The sequence below is a fragment of the Hyaena hyaena genome, unplaced genomic scaffold (assembly GCF_003009895.1).
Source record: "Hyaena hyaena isolate Hyena2069 unplaced genomic scaffold, ASM300989v1 scaffold_2, whole genome shotgun sequence".
Classification (NCBI taxonomy): Eukaryota; Metazoa; Chordata; class Mammalia; order Carnivora; family Hyaenidae; genus Hyaena; species Hyaena hyaena.
Genome location: NW_024080634.1, coordinates 6,393,368 through 6,410,201, shown reverse-complemented (window position 1 = coordinate 6,410,201; position 16,834 = coordinate 6,393,368). Strand labels below are relative to the sequence as shown.

At 42.6% G+C, this 16,834-nt stretch overlaps 1 protein-coding gene across 1 annotated transcript in view; it reads right to left on the bottom strand.

Annotated features, from left to right (window-relative positions):
* Positions 1–1,972: 1,972 nt before the first annotated feature.
* The window catches only part of TTC3 (tetratricopeptide repeat domain 3), a 118,726-nt gene continuing 103,864 nt past the window's right edge, over positions 1,973–16,834 (bottom strand). The window contains exons 40-46 of the mRNA XM_039227958.1: positions 14,403–14,493; positions 13,871–13,972; positions 10,652–11,013; positions 8,745–8,871; positions 8,452–8,565; positions 4,716–4,808; positions 1,973–3,520 (exon numbers count right to left, since the gene is read on the bottom strand). Of these exons, the coding sequence (XP_039083889.1) occupies positions 3,455–3,520; positions 4,716–4,808; positions 8,452–8,565; positions 8,745–8,871; positions 10,652–11,013; positions 13,871–13,972; positions 14,403–14,493 (955 nt within the window). The 3' untranslated portion in view covers positions 1,973–3,454. The remainder of the gene's footprint in view (positions 3,521–4,715; positions 4,809–8,451; positions 8,566–8,744; positions 8,872–10,651; positions 11,014–13,870; positions 13,973–14,402; positions 14,494–16,834) is intronic.

Genomic DNA, 16,834 nt, shown 5'->3' with positions numbered 1-16,834 from the left:
CAGGAACTCTGACCACAAACCACAGTAATCACTATAGTTCCTGAGCCCAGGCTTATTTTGTTTTTGTCTTGTTTTTGTTCTTGTTTAGTCTTGTTGAAAAGCGCTGCATAAGAGTACACAAATTTTAAATTTATTGCTCCATGAATTCTGCAAATGATATATTCAGGTAAAGGTCATACTCTGCTGAAGATACACATTTCCAGAGGCCTGGTGGACCATCTTGTGCTCATTCCGTCAGCAGCATCACCCCGGAGGTAACCAGGACTCTGACCTCTCTCTTTGGTTTCTTGTTCTTGAAATTCACACATCGGACTTTAGCTGCTCTTGCTCAGTATCATTTGTGAGAGTTGCCAGTGTTGTTGTGTATAGTGATAGCTCCCTTCATTTCATTTCTGAGATGTTAATCCATTGTATAGACATACCACAATTTGCCCATTCTGTTCATGGACCTTGGGGTTGTTTCTAGTTTGAGAGTATTATGAACAAAACTAGTATAAAAATACTTGTACTACTGCATGCATTTCTGTGTTATGTGTGGGATCATGTCAAAGGGTTTGATTGTAGTGTTGGCTTTGGTAAATACCGCTATCATGGTTGTACCCATTTACTCCCAACTGCAGTGTAGGAGAGTTCTAGTTGCTCCACATCTTTACCAATGCTTGGTAGTGTCAGCCCTCTTTTTAGGTTGGCCATCTTGATGGATTACCTAGCAGTATCTCATTCTGGTTTTTGCATTTCCTGATGGATACTGAATAAATGTGGCTATTAAAATGCATTAAAAAATCCTGGATATTTGTGAAGTGACCAAATTATTTGCTCATTTCTAAATGTACAGTCTTTTTATTGATATATAACACTTACATATTCTGGGTCCTTTGTTGGATATTTTCTGCATCATGGCTTGACTTCTCACTCAATAATTTGATAACGAGTTAATTGTAATGACATCGATTTATATTTTTATTCTTACGGTGGCTTTTTAAAAATTTTTATTTTTGAGAGAGACAGGGTACAAGGAGCAGGGGAGAGGCAGAGAGGGGGACAGGGGATCTAAAGTGAGCTCTGTGCTGACAGCAACGAGCTGGATGCAGGGCTCGAACTCACAAATCGTGACATCATGACCTAAGCTGAAGTCAGATGCTTAACCTACTGAGCCACCCCGGTGCCCCCCTTATGGTATTTTTTGTGTCCTAATAAATTTTTGCCTATTCCAGGACCAGGAAGATCGTCTATGCTTTCTTCAGAAACTTTATTTCACTTTCATACTTAGGACCATGATCCTTTTGGAGATAAACTTATGTGGTGTGAGGTCAAGGTTCACTTCTTTCATATATACATCTTAAATGATTACTTTTTCTGATTATTAATGGTTGTCTCATTAGGATTTTGTACTAAGTGTCGTTCAATTTCGGCACTTTTGCTGAATAATTTATCCCTTTCATTCACTCCTTAAGGGGAAGTAGGAAGAGACAATATCACCCAGAGGCAATGACAGAGTGAAAGAACCCAGTTCGGACCCCAAACCAGGGAGCTGGGATCACACACCTTCTCCACTAGGCTTAGACTTGCTCAGACCCCCTCCCATGCCCCAGTACCAACCATAGAGCCTTGGTCCTAAATCCAAAGTGACCAGAAAGGTGGCCTCAGAACTGCTCGTGTGTGGTGAAAGCCACAGTTTCCATTTTCCTTTGTTGTACCATCACAGTGTCCACAGTTATCTTAGGTAGATTCAGGACAAGGCTGTTATTTGTTAAATGACTTTGAGGAGATTTGATTCCTTCTGCTCTCTTGTCCACTTGATCACATCCCACAGTCTGGGCTACGCTGACGAATTCTATTTCCTTACCTAACAAAGTCTTTCTTATACAGGACCACCAAACTCTTCCCCTGTGCACGTATGTATGTGTCAATTTTCTAGTAGAATCCTTTTAAAAAGTTACTTGAGAAAGGACAGACAAGCCTGACAGTAAGCTGATGTTATTTTAGAGTGCTTTTTATTTTGAAACTTACGACAGGACATGGGTGAGGCATGTTCACAAGTATTTGTTTGATGTACAAAATACATTTTCTCACTCTCCAGCTGCTCTCTTCCTCTGTGTCCGCTGCTACACTCTGGTCCCTACATATGTTCCTGTCTACAGCTCTCAGGTATTAGGAACGTGCAGACAATGTTTCAGGGACCCTCAATGGGAATCTGCTTCAAACTACAGAGTGAGCTTCAATGGACTAAGTCACCACGACATCAAAACTCACGGGGAACCAAGGCTGAAGAAGGTGACCAAGTCAGCTCACGAGCTTGGGACTGTGAGCTTCCAGGGGAACAAAGAACACGACAAAAAACATTTTTTGATGTCCGAGAGAAATGGAATGTATCCACAACTCGTGGTTCTGTATTTACCACGGTTTATAAGCCACGAAAGCTCTCTAGTATTTTGACAGATTCTAATGTAGAGTTTTGTTCTCACACCACAGTGCAAGAGTGCATGCATTACTCCACACAAATGTCACACACGGAGTGAGCAAAACACGGACATCTCAGGATTGTCTAATTACACAAGGACCTCTCTCTGGTGGCGGGACAGGGAGGGGAATGACGACACTATTTCCCCATTGTGCCCACTATGTGTCAGACAGAGATACCCAAACATGTGTCGTCACGAAGAAGGACAAATGATGCTCGTAAGAGTAAGGGACGGAAAGAACAACTCCCAAGTGTAGGGCTGGGGTGTAAATATGTAGCCTCAATTTTCAGGGCAAAAAAAGTCTTGGCTAACACTAATAAGAAAGTGTTTGTAACCAATTTTCAAAAATTAAATTACATCTTTAGGTGATGAAAAATAAGTCCTTTATAAATCTACTGGGGATATAAAATAATGAACTGAAAAAGCAAAATCACATCGTGTTTCATGAAAAGGGGATTTGAATCTTTTGGTTTAAATCAGTCGATATGTTATCATTTACTACAGATTATTAAAGGGTGTTCGCTTATGCCAATTTAAGTGCAGAATCTCTGAGGAAAAATGTAGGCATTTTATAAGGAATACTGACTTGTAAAAATTTTAACCTGGGGCACTTTGACAGGTCAGAATACTCACAATTCAAGTACTGCTTTGAGGTGCTCCCAACACTTTCCAAAAGAAGCCTCTCTCAGAAAGCACCTCTGCAAGCAGCCCCAACAACTGAGGAAAGTGGCTACATGTAATTTTACTAGCCACTGTTTGCTATGATCAAGGTGTTTAATAAGAGCAGGGAAATTACTATCAACTATATTAAAGATTTCCCTTTATTAGCGCTGTGACACACAGTGCAAAGCATCTTCAAGTGTTTGCCTTTTATACCAGAAGTAATATACGGTTTTTCTTCCAATTCAACAAACCAGTAAACGGCTCTTCAGTGAACCGTGACTAGCTAGGAAAGCAGGCTGGCCTCTTCCAGAAGGTGCCGGCTACTCTTCTTACAGGAGATCCTGATCAAGGCAGGTCGGGCAAGTGCTCTGCCCTTTCAGCCACTGCTTAAAGCACTGAAAATGAGAAGACAAAATCAGTCAGTGTCTTAAGGAGCATATGGGGCCTGAGCTCTCCCGTGCTGCTCAACGGACATGGTCAACTTCACTTCCAAGTCTGGAGGGATCTGGAGGGGCCTGCAGCGGCCCAACACTCAGGAACACGGAAGCCTACCCAAGCTAGGAGTGTGCCCCAAGCCTCAGGAACACAGCGTCTCACCTCAGGATCTGACTCATGAACTCTGGGCCTCCGAACTGACCTCAGGGGGACGGCCTTGCCCCTCCAGTTGCCCCACACTCCAGCTTCAGCCCTGGCATTTCAATGCCCTGAGTTCTAGAGGCTGGCATCTTCTTGGCCCTGGGACTCTCAGCCAATATTTAACCGATCCTCTCCTGACTGGTCTTGGACCCTGTACACCCCACCAGCCTGCACACTGCAGCCTTGACTGATGCCTGTCTACCCACTGGGGTCCCAAGTTGCTCCTGGCTGGTGTGTTGCTGCTACCGAGCTGGGAACGTGTGTTAGGTCTGGAAGCGCGGGCACACACCCCTATGCCCGCAGGAGACAGGCCATGTAAGAGACTGCAAGCGGTCTCGACTCCTCCTAGTAAGTATACTGTATCTATCCCTTTCCTCAAGGGATTAATAAACAGACATGGCAGAGACCTGACCTGTTCTAGACAGCAGCAGGGGTGCAGAATGAGTGCTCACAGTGACCAAAACAGCTACCCACGGATCTGAGGAGGATACAAACCAGAATCTTCCAGAATCAGGCACAATGGATTCAGTTAAATTTAGCTTTTCTCCTCTAAAATGTCAAACTTCATACACTGCACGAAACTAATAAACTCTTGCACTGTGCACCAATTCAGCCATATGTACAAGAAACTACCTTTCAGAAAACTAGTATTATTTTGAATTTCAGCACCAACCAAGATGACTGATGGAGCCAACTAGGACTGTCCTCCTCCGCCCACTATGTGATGGATGGAAAGGACGGTGTGCAGAGCCCCACACCCCAGGAGGCCTCTCCCCCCACCCCCTCCACCACAGCAGCAGTCTTTGGAAAGGGAGACAAGAAACACTGGCTCATAAAGAAAATGCTTTGAAAACACAAGAAGTATTGCCACCTAGGGAAAAAAGTTCCTTTCCATCTTCAAAATACTTCACAGTCAAATTACACGATAGGAGGATGGCCAAAGAGAATCCTTACCCCTTTGTGAAACTTGTGCCCACATTTTAGTACACGCACATTTTTGGATTTGAATACCTCATGGCATATTTCACAGGAAGCTGCACCCGATGCCTGTGGGAACAAACGTATTCCAAAAGAATAACTAAAAAGAACTTTTTATTTACTACATGAGCTCTTCCTACAAGTGGACTTCAAGCACTGTGGTCATTAATGTGGCAAATTACTCCCAATTACAGCTAAGCAGGCTGACCGTACAACTTATTTTTTATTTTTATTTATTAAAAGAAATTTTATTTTTGACAGAGGGAAAGAGAGGGAGAGAGGGGCAAAGAGAGAGGGAGACACAGAATCCAAAGCAGGCTCCAGGCTCTCAGGCTCTGAGCTGTCAGCACAGAGCTCGAAGTGGGGCTTTATTTAACCCATGAGACATGAGATCATGACCAGAGCCCAAGTTGGACGCCTAACTGATTGAACCACCCAGGTGCCCTTATTTTTAAAATTTAAATCCAAGTTAGTTGACATACGGTGTAATAATGGTTCCAGGAATGGAACTTACGGACTCATCCCCTAAATGTAACACCCAGTGCTCATCCCAGCAAGCGCCCTCCTTAATGCCCATCACCCATTAGTCCATTCCCCCCGTCCCTCCCCCCGCCAATACCTCACCAGTAACCCTCAGTTGGGAACAACTTATTTTTTTAAGAGCATTTAAGAAAAAATATAAACATGAGTGGTGCCTGGGTGGCTTAGTCAGTTAAGTGCCCGACTTCGGATCAGGTCATGATCTACCGGTTCGTGAGTTCAAGCCCCATGTTGGGCTCTGCACTGACAGCGAGGAGTCTGCTTTGGATTCTCGGTTTCCCTCTCTCTCTGATGCTCCCTCACGCACGTGCAGATGTGTGTGCTTTCTCTCTCTCAAAAATAAACATTAAAAAAAAACCCATAAGCATACAAAAGAAAAAATACACTTTTAAAGTTCTAATTTTCTCAGAGAAAAAACATTTTATATGGTTGACAGATTCCCGTGAAATTACTATAAATTTCTAATTATCCCATCTCACACCTAAACTATGGTAAGAATACTATAAACTGCTGTGGGGTGGACTGAAATCATGGAAGTGCACGATTCCTGACACAAACAGCTGGTCAGGACAATCTGAATAAAAGCAAGTCACAAAACAGTATGTATATAATCACACAATTTTTTAAAAATAAAGAGAATGGGTGTAGAGAGAGATAACCCAGTAAAGAGGCTGTAAACATATAGAATGTGGACAAGTGGTTACTTTCAGTTCAGAGAGATTTAACTTCTCCCCCTGGTATTTTCTAAAGTTCTATGAATGTGGGTTAAGTGCGCAAATCAAAACAAAACAAACTGACAGTTCGCTCAGCAAACACGGAGGTCAGGGACCGTGCAGGGTGCACTGGGTTGAGTGGGAGTCTCTGGCTGCAGCGGCACACAGTCTGGTGAGCGCAGATGGCATTTTCTGGGACAGCAGAGCCAGAGCGCCACCCAGGACACCAGGCACAAGTTCTCCATACAACTCACAGCACCTGCCCACACGGCACCAGTACTTTCCAGTCCCCCACCCCTCTCAACTCCGAGCACGCTGAGGGCAGGAAGGAGCTCATTCTTCTATAACCTTGGCAACCGACAAGGAACCCGGCCCCAAACGGATTCTCCGTCAACCGTCAGGCAAGTGCGTGGAAGGAGCCCTGGGATTAAGGTCAGGGAGACACACGGGGGCAAAAGGCCCTGAAGACGCTGAACTGCTGAATGGGGTTTTCTGTCTCTCCTCCGGGGGTGACGGGCAGACGCAGCAGGGTGAGGTGTTCTAGCTCCTCTCCGCGACCCTGACGGGAGGGCCAGGGAAGCAACAGAGGGTCGGTTAAGGCTCTGCAGAGCTCAGAGCTAGGTTTGGCTCAAAAACCCAGTTAACTTGACTATTTCCTAGCACGGAAAGATGGGTACGATACATATCTCAGTGGGAAAAAAAAAAGGCACAAAAAGTATGCACAGTTTTGACAAACTTCACACACACACATACACACACACACGAGAGTTCAGAAAAACAAAGAATAGCCTCGTAACATTGGTTACCTTAAAGACTGGGTTTGGGATGCTTTAAATGCTTTTTATTTGTATTTCCCAGTATGAACACATACTGGTGTTTTAATTTAAAAATAAAGCAAACTACTTTTAATTTTTAAAAAACTACCTATGATGATCAAACTAAGTCCCGTCTGAATACATTTTTTTCCTCGTAGATCAACTTTTACAGCTTTACTCCTATCAACATCAACTGTGAAGCAGATCTCTCTCCTGAAGGGGGCTGCGGTCCGTCTGGGGGCGGGGCTGTCCCTGAGGATGCTCTGAGGACCTGGTGGGAAGACCTCGCAGCCCGCAGCTGGTGGGGGGGGGGGGGGCTGGGGAGACGGAGGCACTCCAGCCAGGTCCTGAGAACGCTCTGCATGCTCACAAGCTTTCTCACTGGAGTTAGACGCTCAGGGAACTGAGTGCATGAGGTCTGGAAAACCTCCAAAGAACAGTGGGAAATGAAAATGTACAGGAGAATAAAAACCTCCTGTTCACAAAAAGATTCACTGCTTAGTACAAGTCAGCAAACTAGTAATGTGTGCAGTCATGCATCGATGACTCCGCTACGGGGCCATAATCTCTTGCAATTTTGATTTCATCTAAACTCTGATACCACAGTTGGACAAAAGGGAAAAGACATGCTTTACACCAGAATCAATCTGCAGCCTATGGCCTTGGGCCACGCAGGTGACAGCTTCTCTTCCAACCACGTTTGGTCCCGAGTACACAGTCCCTGGTGTCAGCTGGGTCCGTGTGGCGAGGATCAGGGAATTACATGCTGCACACCCAGATTAAATGAGGGAATGTGGGCAAGCTGCAGGAATCATCTGTGCCTCAGTTTCCTCATTACAGAGACCATTACAATGTCTTCTCAATTGAGATCATAGATGCCACAGTACTTTATAAAAAGATCTATATAATGGTAACATTCATATTGTCTAAATGAATAAACATTTAAAATCTGTATATCAAATTAAAGGCAAGTTCAGCCCATTCTAGTGTCCCCCACCCTCATCCCCTCCAGACGCTCAAGGGGAGAGGGAAAGGAAGCAGCCAGACCTGGACACACAGCTAGACCCTGGTATTTCTACTGTAGCACTTCATCCAGGTAACAGCCTCAACAAGCAGGTAAGAGCTGAGCTCACCGTGTCACTAAGTGACAGAACCAAGTCTGTGTGATTCCAAAGCCCGTGGTGACATGACAGAAAATGATCCAAAAATCTTTTCCCCCAACTATTGAAAATATCACCTGTGATATAAAAAATTAACTTGTACTTGACTGTCTGCAGGCCCAGTTTCCACAATGTAGTCGGAACTTTCCTCGCAGAGGCACTTCTTCCAACAGGCACTCCAAGCTCCCGTAAAAGCAGAGATGGGGTCACCGGTTACAGACTGTTTTAATGGAAACTCAAGAACATCTAAATTTGGTTTCTAATGTTTTTTTTTTAAGTAGACTCCACGCCCAACGTGCAGCTCAAACGCATGACCTTGAGATTAATAGTCACACACACCATTGACTGAGCCAGCCAGGGGCCCCTTTTAAGATCAAATAAATTAAATCTAGAAATGAAGAGAATGGAGCTAAAATTATTAGATTTTATTCTTTCTTCTTCTTCATTAGAAAAACCAAACTGACTCCACAAGTACAATACTCACAGGGGTATCTTCTGTCTTCTGTCCCTTGGTTTTAGGCGATGGACCAGCAGTCACGGAAGATGGGCTCTGTGCAGAGCTGGGCTCAGGCAACCTCTTGTCCTTTCCGGAAGCTGGCTGCAGGGACAATGCAGGGGGTGGAGAAGCAAGTTCAGTAACCCAAAAGCTTGCCCACCTTCTGTCTTTACTAAAGTGTTCTCCACATTTGATTGGACACATTTCTTTTTTTGCTTATTATAAATTCTTATTTTATAAATAAAATGGACCATTTTATTGTATCTGGATGAAACACTGACCTTTTTCTTTTTCTGTTCATCTAGAATGTGTTCTGTCACTCTTTGGACAATTTCATCAATACTCAATCCTGACAGCGAGTTCTTGTTCTTGTTTCGTACTTTTTTAATAAAACCAGCAAGCTCGGTGCTAAAAAGACAAAGTGTAGATAAATGACAAAAGAAAGTCAAAGTTTTCTACTGTGAAGAAACATTGTGTGCCGATATTAACCCAACAGCTAAAAGAAACAGACCAAATACATGCAAACAAAATAAATTTGTTAACAATAGCAACGGTATATAAAAGCAGCTGGATCACTCTTTCTAAGTAGTTACGGAAATTCCAATACTTCTAAATATTTATTTAACTAGAATGTCAAAATAACAGTGTATCACTAGATCTACTTGACATACCCATCTCTACCTAGAAACCTGACTTCGTATAGCATGGGTGTATTGTAGATTTATGCCACATCACTGACTGATCAGAAAACATTGGTTCTGACTTGAAATCAATAAACTCTCTTTCTATCTAAGAGGAAATCAGATTTGCTGACTGTCTTCCTTAAGAAAATCTGACAAGGTTTTCAAAGCCTGAATTTCTCACAAGTACCAGTGGATGGAATTAAACCATTAATCAACAGGAACTTGATATTTGCAGCACTAATACCTCAAGTGTCTTAACTTTCAGAAAATTAGGATGCGTTTCTATTCGGTGGTTTAAACATTCCCAAATTTAGGATTGCAAACAATTTATTTCTAAGGTATTTTCGGTAATTATAACTTGAATATTTTTACAATTGGCATGGGAACTGCTATTGAGAAAACTTACAATGTTTCTCAAACTTAGTCAGGGCTAAATATGCCCAAGTGCACATATCTATTTTCAAATAAGCAGGGCTCCACCAACAGATGCAAAACATTAATTCTAGTCAATCATAATTTAACCACTATTTTGTTTCAAAAGTATAATCTCAAAACCTGTAACTAAGATCATATCAAAGACAGAAGTAACATGACACAGATGGTCACCCAAGGATGTGCCCTCCTCTCTTCCTAGCTGCATCCCAGAGATACTGCCTTCCCTTCTCTCCTGGCTGAGACAAGGAACATGTGTCCTCTTTCACACCAAGCTGGAGAGCAAGGCCAGAGGCTGGAGGTGGAAACCTCGGCTGGCTGCTACAGCAGTGCTCCGACGCTCACAGGACCCTCTGTAACACACCCACAGCCCCGATTCACTAACAGATTACATCTAGTCTTTCCAACCTCACACCTCTAACAAATCAGAGGTGTCTAGCAAGGTCGAAGTTGCTGCCACTTTCTTTACTATGTGGTATCTCTTCCCCTAAATTATTTAAACTAATGATTTGGAGGGTTTTTTCCTCCCTATTTTGAGAGAGACAGAGAGAGAGAGAGGCAGAGAAAGAGAAAAGACAGCAGGGGAGGGGGCAGAGAGAGAGAGGCAGACAGAATCCCAAGCAGGCTCTACAGCTGTCAGTACAGAGCTCCACATGAGGATCCAACTCACAAACTGTGAGATCATGACCTGAGCTGAAACCAAGTGTCTGATGCTTAACCAACAGGAGCCGCCCAGGCACCACTGCAGCTTTGTTCTTCACTTAGGGATTCCCTAACTAGGACTGGAGCAGGTTACTGACCTCACCAAATCTAAGCAAACTGCCCCGGTTCTGATGAGTGTGGAATGACCAGTGTTAGTGTTTTCAATCTAGTTACGCACACTGAAAGGTTGGTTTGAAAACGCTCACCTCTATGTTTACGAAAAAGGGAAGAAATGAAGCACCTGTCTTTCTGAATAAAACAATTATGGAGTTGTTTCCACTTTAGCCCCCAATTGGCCAAAATGTTATCTGATCAGGAAACCTCAGTTCAATAAGGTATTTAACAGAGTCACACACCATTTATATCCGTACCTGCTGTAACATGGGAATACCACTGACAGGTGCTCAATAATACTATTGAACGGCTTTTTTGGAGACTGGCTCGACCGAGTGGCACGTCCTGGTAGCTTCTGATCTGCCACAAGACTTTGTTTTGGCGGAGTTTCCTGGCCTGTGCTCTTACACTCTGGCCGCGGGGCGACTTCGGGTTGACAGGAGAGCGATCCTGACCGTGGGGGAGAAGAAGTCCCCACAGGGCCATCGCTGGCAGAGACCAGACTTGAATCCTTGGGACCTGTCGTGTGGTTTCCAGGCCCATGGCCTGCAGAAGCGGCGGCCGTGGTGGTTCCATGATCATCTTGGCTTGAAGACTCAGGAGGTAACTGAGGGAGAATCTAGGAAGAACACACCACAGTCGCTGGATCACTAAGAGAAACATCTGTGGAGAAACATCTGTGGACAAAGACTGACGAGGAAGCGTGACTATAATAACCCTGGGTGCTCAAGCACATGGGAAACTTGAATCCAAAAATTTAAATGGTTTTTGTTTTTAAAAAACTGCTGGTCACCTCCTCTTTAAAATGAGCTCTCCTGGGCCCTACACTGCTGGCCTCCCTCTCCCTCTCTGGAACTCCCTCCCAGCTCTCCGTGCAGTGTTTATGCCTGTTTGTGCCTTAATGTGGACGCTCCTTATGATGCTGTTGGGGGAGGGGGTGAATCTCTACCCCCTGCTACACCCTCTCCCCAGGATATCTCACATTCTCTGATGCCTCAGACACTGTGCTAGGTACTGATAATGCCCACTTTTTACAAGATCCTAGTCTAGAATATTTGCCTGAGACTCAAACCTGCAAATCCAAACTCCCTAATTAGGCAAATCTACTGGGTGATTCCAAGGCCACTTGAACTCAGTGTCTTCAAAATTGGACTCAGCTTGGTCCCGAACCTTGCTCTCCCTCAAGACCCACTACCACTCTCTGACCCACAACATGGCTAGTGACAGTGAGCCCCTCTCTCACTTCATACTGTGGACAAGCAGACAGTCATTAGGATCAGAGCTGAGGCTCTCCTTACTTGAAACCTACAGTGGCTTCTTAGTGACCTCAGGAAAAGTCAAACTGCTAAACACACGTTACAGGGTAAGCCTCCCATCGTTCTGGCTCCTGGGTACTTTTCTAATATTTCTCACCAAAGCTCCCCCCTGTCATACTGGGCTTCTTTTATATCCATGAAAGGAGTGTTCTCTATTTTCCTAGCCTCCAAATATGCTGTTCCTTCCATTTGAACACTCTGACCCTCCAAATATCACACCATCCACCCCTCCTCAAACACACACCCATGTCTTCCTTTTGCCTGGTTAATTCCTATTCCAGATCTCTGGCTCACAGAGACCTCCAACAGGGATCTTCTGCTGAGGTCTGGACCTCTTCGTCAGGTTACTGCCTCCTAATTTATGCTGCTATAGCGTTTTACGCTCCCATGAAAAACCTTGGCACACGTTACTTATAATTATGGGCTTAACATCTCTCTTTTCCCAAACCCATATGTCCTTTGAGTGAAGAGACCACATCTAATCTTGATCACCACTAAATACCCAATGAATGAATGCGGGAGAAATGACACACAAAGCTAATACTTTTTAGGGTAATATTTATTACTCAAGTTCCTGGCACTCTATGAGTTCCCAAGGTTTTGGATATTAAGATTTTTTGGTATATTTATAAAATTACAGAAGCTAGAACTAAAAGTTAATAGTGAATATTCTGTTGAGATCTCACATTTTTTCCCTTCCATTCTGCCACGAAAGCTTGGAAACACTATAAATGATACGTGAGATTTAATTCTACGTAAAGATCTACTTCTTACTCAGTTCAATGGAGAGAAAAATGTTTTTCTATGGAGAGAAGAAACTGGGTCTCAATAGAATATTTTTCTCAGTTCAAGGTGGCTAAACTTGTTTAAAAACATTTTTGGCAGATTGAAATCACAAGTTGAATGCTTACTGTGCAAAGTCCTGGCGAGCAGAAGACTTTCGAGATCAGGCTTCTGTCTGTAGGGAGCCTGTCACCTGCGTTAAGGAGACTGAGTGCATGTGACAGAAGGGCTACAAGGGTGAGGGGGCAAATGAGGGCCGCCTTGACCAGGCTTTGAGGTGCCGCCTAGGCAAAGGTCTGGCAATAGCAGGAAGGTGCAAATCAGGAGCTACGAAAACAGTCTCCTTATAGCAGACTACTTCACCAGCAGATTTAACGTTGTGCCAAAATATTCTGAAACCACCTCTAATCTGAGTCCTTTAAATTCTTACACTCTGATCTCCTTTGGGCTTAACTCATTTTCACATTGGCTGACTTGTGCTCTGTGTCTAAATAAGCAGAATGTACCCCCAGAAGACAATAAAGTGATACCTGGTGTAGCCATACTTTAAAGTCCGCAATATCAAATTAACATCTTTCTTTACTGTGCTGCATAGTTTAAAATACAAAGACTGGAGTGCCTGGGTGGCTCAGTCGGTTGAGTGTCCAACTTTGGCTCAGGTCATGGTCTCACAGTTCAGGGGTTCGAGCCCCACATCAGGCTCTGTCCTGACAGCTCAGAGCCTGGAACCTGCTTCGGATTCTGTGTCTCCCTCTCTCTCTGACCCTCCCCCACTCGTGTTCTGTGTGTCTTCCCCCCAAAAAATAAATAAACGTTAAAAGAAATTTTTTTTAAATACAGAGACAGGTTTGGCAATCACTATTATTCCAAAGATTTATCAGCAAATACCTCAAAATAGCAGTAAAATATGAGACTTAACCAGCAAAATGTCTGCCTGTCTCAGGCACAGCACTCTGTACTCTCTATTTGATAAGGAAGCAGATCTTAATTTTGGTCTTATGCCCCCAAATATCTAGTAATAAGACTGCCTCCGAGGTGGTATCAATAGAGAGAGCTAGTCTAAATCACAGGCACCTGCTCCTCCTGGATTATTCGTTCAAATGCAGAAAACACACACCGGCATTCAGAAAAGAAAGATGTACCAACCTTATGTTCACTTCAGTCTTGTCCTTAGACACTGATTTAGAAAGACTCCTCTTCCATTTATATAAGAATGTTTACTATAAAGCTTGAAATGTTAACCAGTAGCACCAATAATGAAAACATTAAGGCAATTATTAATCCACCTCATTCCCGCTCCCAGAATACAAACAATAAAAAACTACTTTGGCCACATAAGGAAGAAACTGTGGTGACAGAAAGATGTGACAGACTTACTGTGTTACAGACAGGAAGTGAAAGGTCAGGAATCTGCACTCTAGAAAGTTCACTGAGCCGAGAGCCATTTTTAATTGCCTTAATTTGTTTTTCAAATTGAGACTGTAGGTAGAAGGAAAAGTGTTAAATTTTTCTAATAAATTCCCAGGGAAAATCACAATTGTCAATTAATACTTTTTTCCTTACTATATATATCTACAAGTGGTCAACAATTTTCCAGGGAATATAATGGAGATGCAAAGTATCAGAACAATTGTTTCTTGTAAGGAAAGAAACTCAAAATGAGACCTCATTAATTGCAATGTACTACAGCCTTATCAAATAGAGCCTCTCTAATCTTAACAATGAAGGGCAGAGTTTAAGACCATTAATTAAGAAAACAGCATTACTTTCAGGATAAACTCTTCTTAATAATTACAACAAAAAATATGTATGATCCTTAACAGCTCAAAAAAGAATTTCAATGACATGAGCCTCTCCTGAGAACTATAATCATCTTCTAGGTTTTGACAGAAAATATTTTGTAACTTACTTTTGCTTTCTCAATTTCCTTTCCAACCTTACAAAGAAATGATTCCCATGAAAGTACATCAGACTCCATATCAGGATATGCTTCAGAATCACTGAAAAAGTAGAAAACCATGAAATTGTTTAATGTCTACTTTAGGAATGTTTTAAAAGTTAAAAGCACTTAAGTGTAAATGACAACATTTAAACGTGACAGAAAGATGTATTTCACATGATTACACACACCAAAGTGTATTTTTAAAGAATTATGTATCTTACAGACTCACCACTAGAAATAATTTGGGAAATCTTAATTACTGATCTAAGCAAACCCCCCCAAGCTGGTGGACAGAGAGCAAATATTCTCCTAAATTTTAATTTCTTTCCCTAAATTTGAAGATTTGACCACTTTTCATGTAACATCTTGTGTTTAACATAAAAGGGTGCTTTTACATTAAAAAAAAACATTAAAAGGCAGCCTGGAACACTTGAAACATTCCAATAAAAGGTATATCCTTATTGTAAAATAAAGGGCGGGGCCTGACAGACTGTTAAGTTTATACCTCAGCACCTTTACTGAAAGTGACAAGCTTTCCAACTCCTAACTGGGAAGATGGAGAACACTATCAATCTGTGATTGTGTCAGTTCTCTTGACACATCTTTTTTTTTTTTTTTTAATGTTTTTTTTAAGTTTTATTTCTAGGAGAGAGAGAGAGCGAGAGAGAGACAGCGTGAGCAGGGGAGGGTCAGAGAGAGAGGGAGTCACAGACGGAAACAGGCTCCAGGCTCTGAGCTGGCAGTCAGCACAGAGCCCGACACGGGGCTCGAACCCACAAACCGCGAGATCATGACCTAAGCGAAAGTTGGACGCTTAACCGACTAAGCCACCCAGGTGCCCCTTGACACATCTTTTTAAGTTTATTTTGAGAGGGAAAGAGAGTGGGAGAGAACAAGCAACATGCGTGAACGGGGATGTGCCAGAGACAGAGGGAGAGAGAGACAATGCCAAGCAGGCTCCTTACTGTTGATGGAGAGCCTGAGGTGGGGCTCGATCTCACAAACCTTGAGATCTTGACCTGAGCTGAAATCAAGAGCCAGGCACTTAACCGACTGAGCGGCCGACTGAGCGCCCGGTTTTCTTTTTTTCTTTTTACATCTTAAGGAAAACCCAGGACATTTCCTTTTACTATCCTTTGGTGGAACGGGAGAGTCAACACGGCATCCCTGTGAAAGAAGCTACGTGTCCTATGAGCTTTAATAAGGAAACTGACAAAAGGAGGTCTGAGATCTCCGTTTCTCAGAAGCGCCACAGTGCATGAGAACCAAACGCTGGCCTTTGAGAGCCCCCGGGCCTCCACTTCAGCTGCACTAGTCTTATAACCCGAATCAGCGTCCTGGTTTTCGTCTCTTTAGAAAGGTTCTCTCATGTGAAAAAAAACCTAAATCTTAAAAAATGAAGAAATAACTACACATTCAAACTTTTTCCATGACCCACAGAACCTTTGGCTTGACACCAAGGGTTTGAAATGTAAGGCAAAAAGCAGAGGGAAGGATGGAAAACCTAACTGTGGAATGATAAAAAGACCAGATGAAAAATAATCCTTTGTGTGAAAATCCACACAGAAAAGTGCTAGAGGCTAGACTGAGGAAGACCCTCTAGAATTCCCAGGTAAACCTTATTCCTAAAACAAAACCAAACAAACAAAAACAAGATTATGGAAAAGTTGAAAAAATGACTATAAGTATCTTTTGAAGTGACATTTCCGTACTCTACCACAAAGACTGTTAAGTGATTGTTCTTTCAGAAGGTAATTGTTTAAAAAGCTTGAAAATGTGATGTTCATTCCAGAAATTTATTGCATGGAAATGATTAATGTGCATAAAAATGGAACAAGGAAACTCACAGAAATGCAGCTTTTATTAATGGAGTGTGCAAAAACCCAACTACACACCACCACAGTGGGGGTTCACTAATCATGACACATTTGTTGCTGGAATACTACTCAACTTTTCCAAATTAGATTAGAGGAATGTCATAACGGATATGAAAGGAAGTTTTCTTTATATTACTTAGTGTGTGTGTGTGTATATATATATATATATATATATATATTTAATTATATAAAAATTTTCTTTTTTCCAAATATTTAATGGTTTCTTCCAAATTCCAAATTAGTTACATATCAATTAAGAATTACGGATAATCAGGGGAGTCTGGGTGGCTCAGCTGGTTTTGCATCTGACTCCTGATTTTGGCTCAGGTCATGATCTCATGGTTCGTGGGACTAAGCCCTACATCAGGCTCTGTGCTGAGTGTGGAGCCTGCTTGGGATTTTCTCTCTCTCTCTCTCTCTCTCTCTCTCTCTGTCTCTGCTCCTCCCCCACTCTTTCTCTCAAAAATAAATAAACATTAAAAAAAAGAATTATGGATAATTTGTATCAGTTTGGTTTGTATA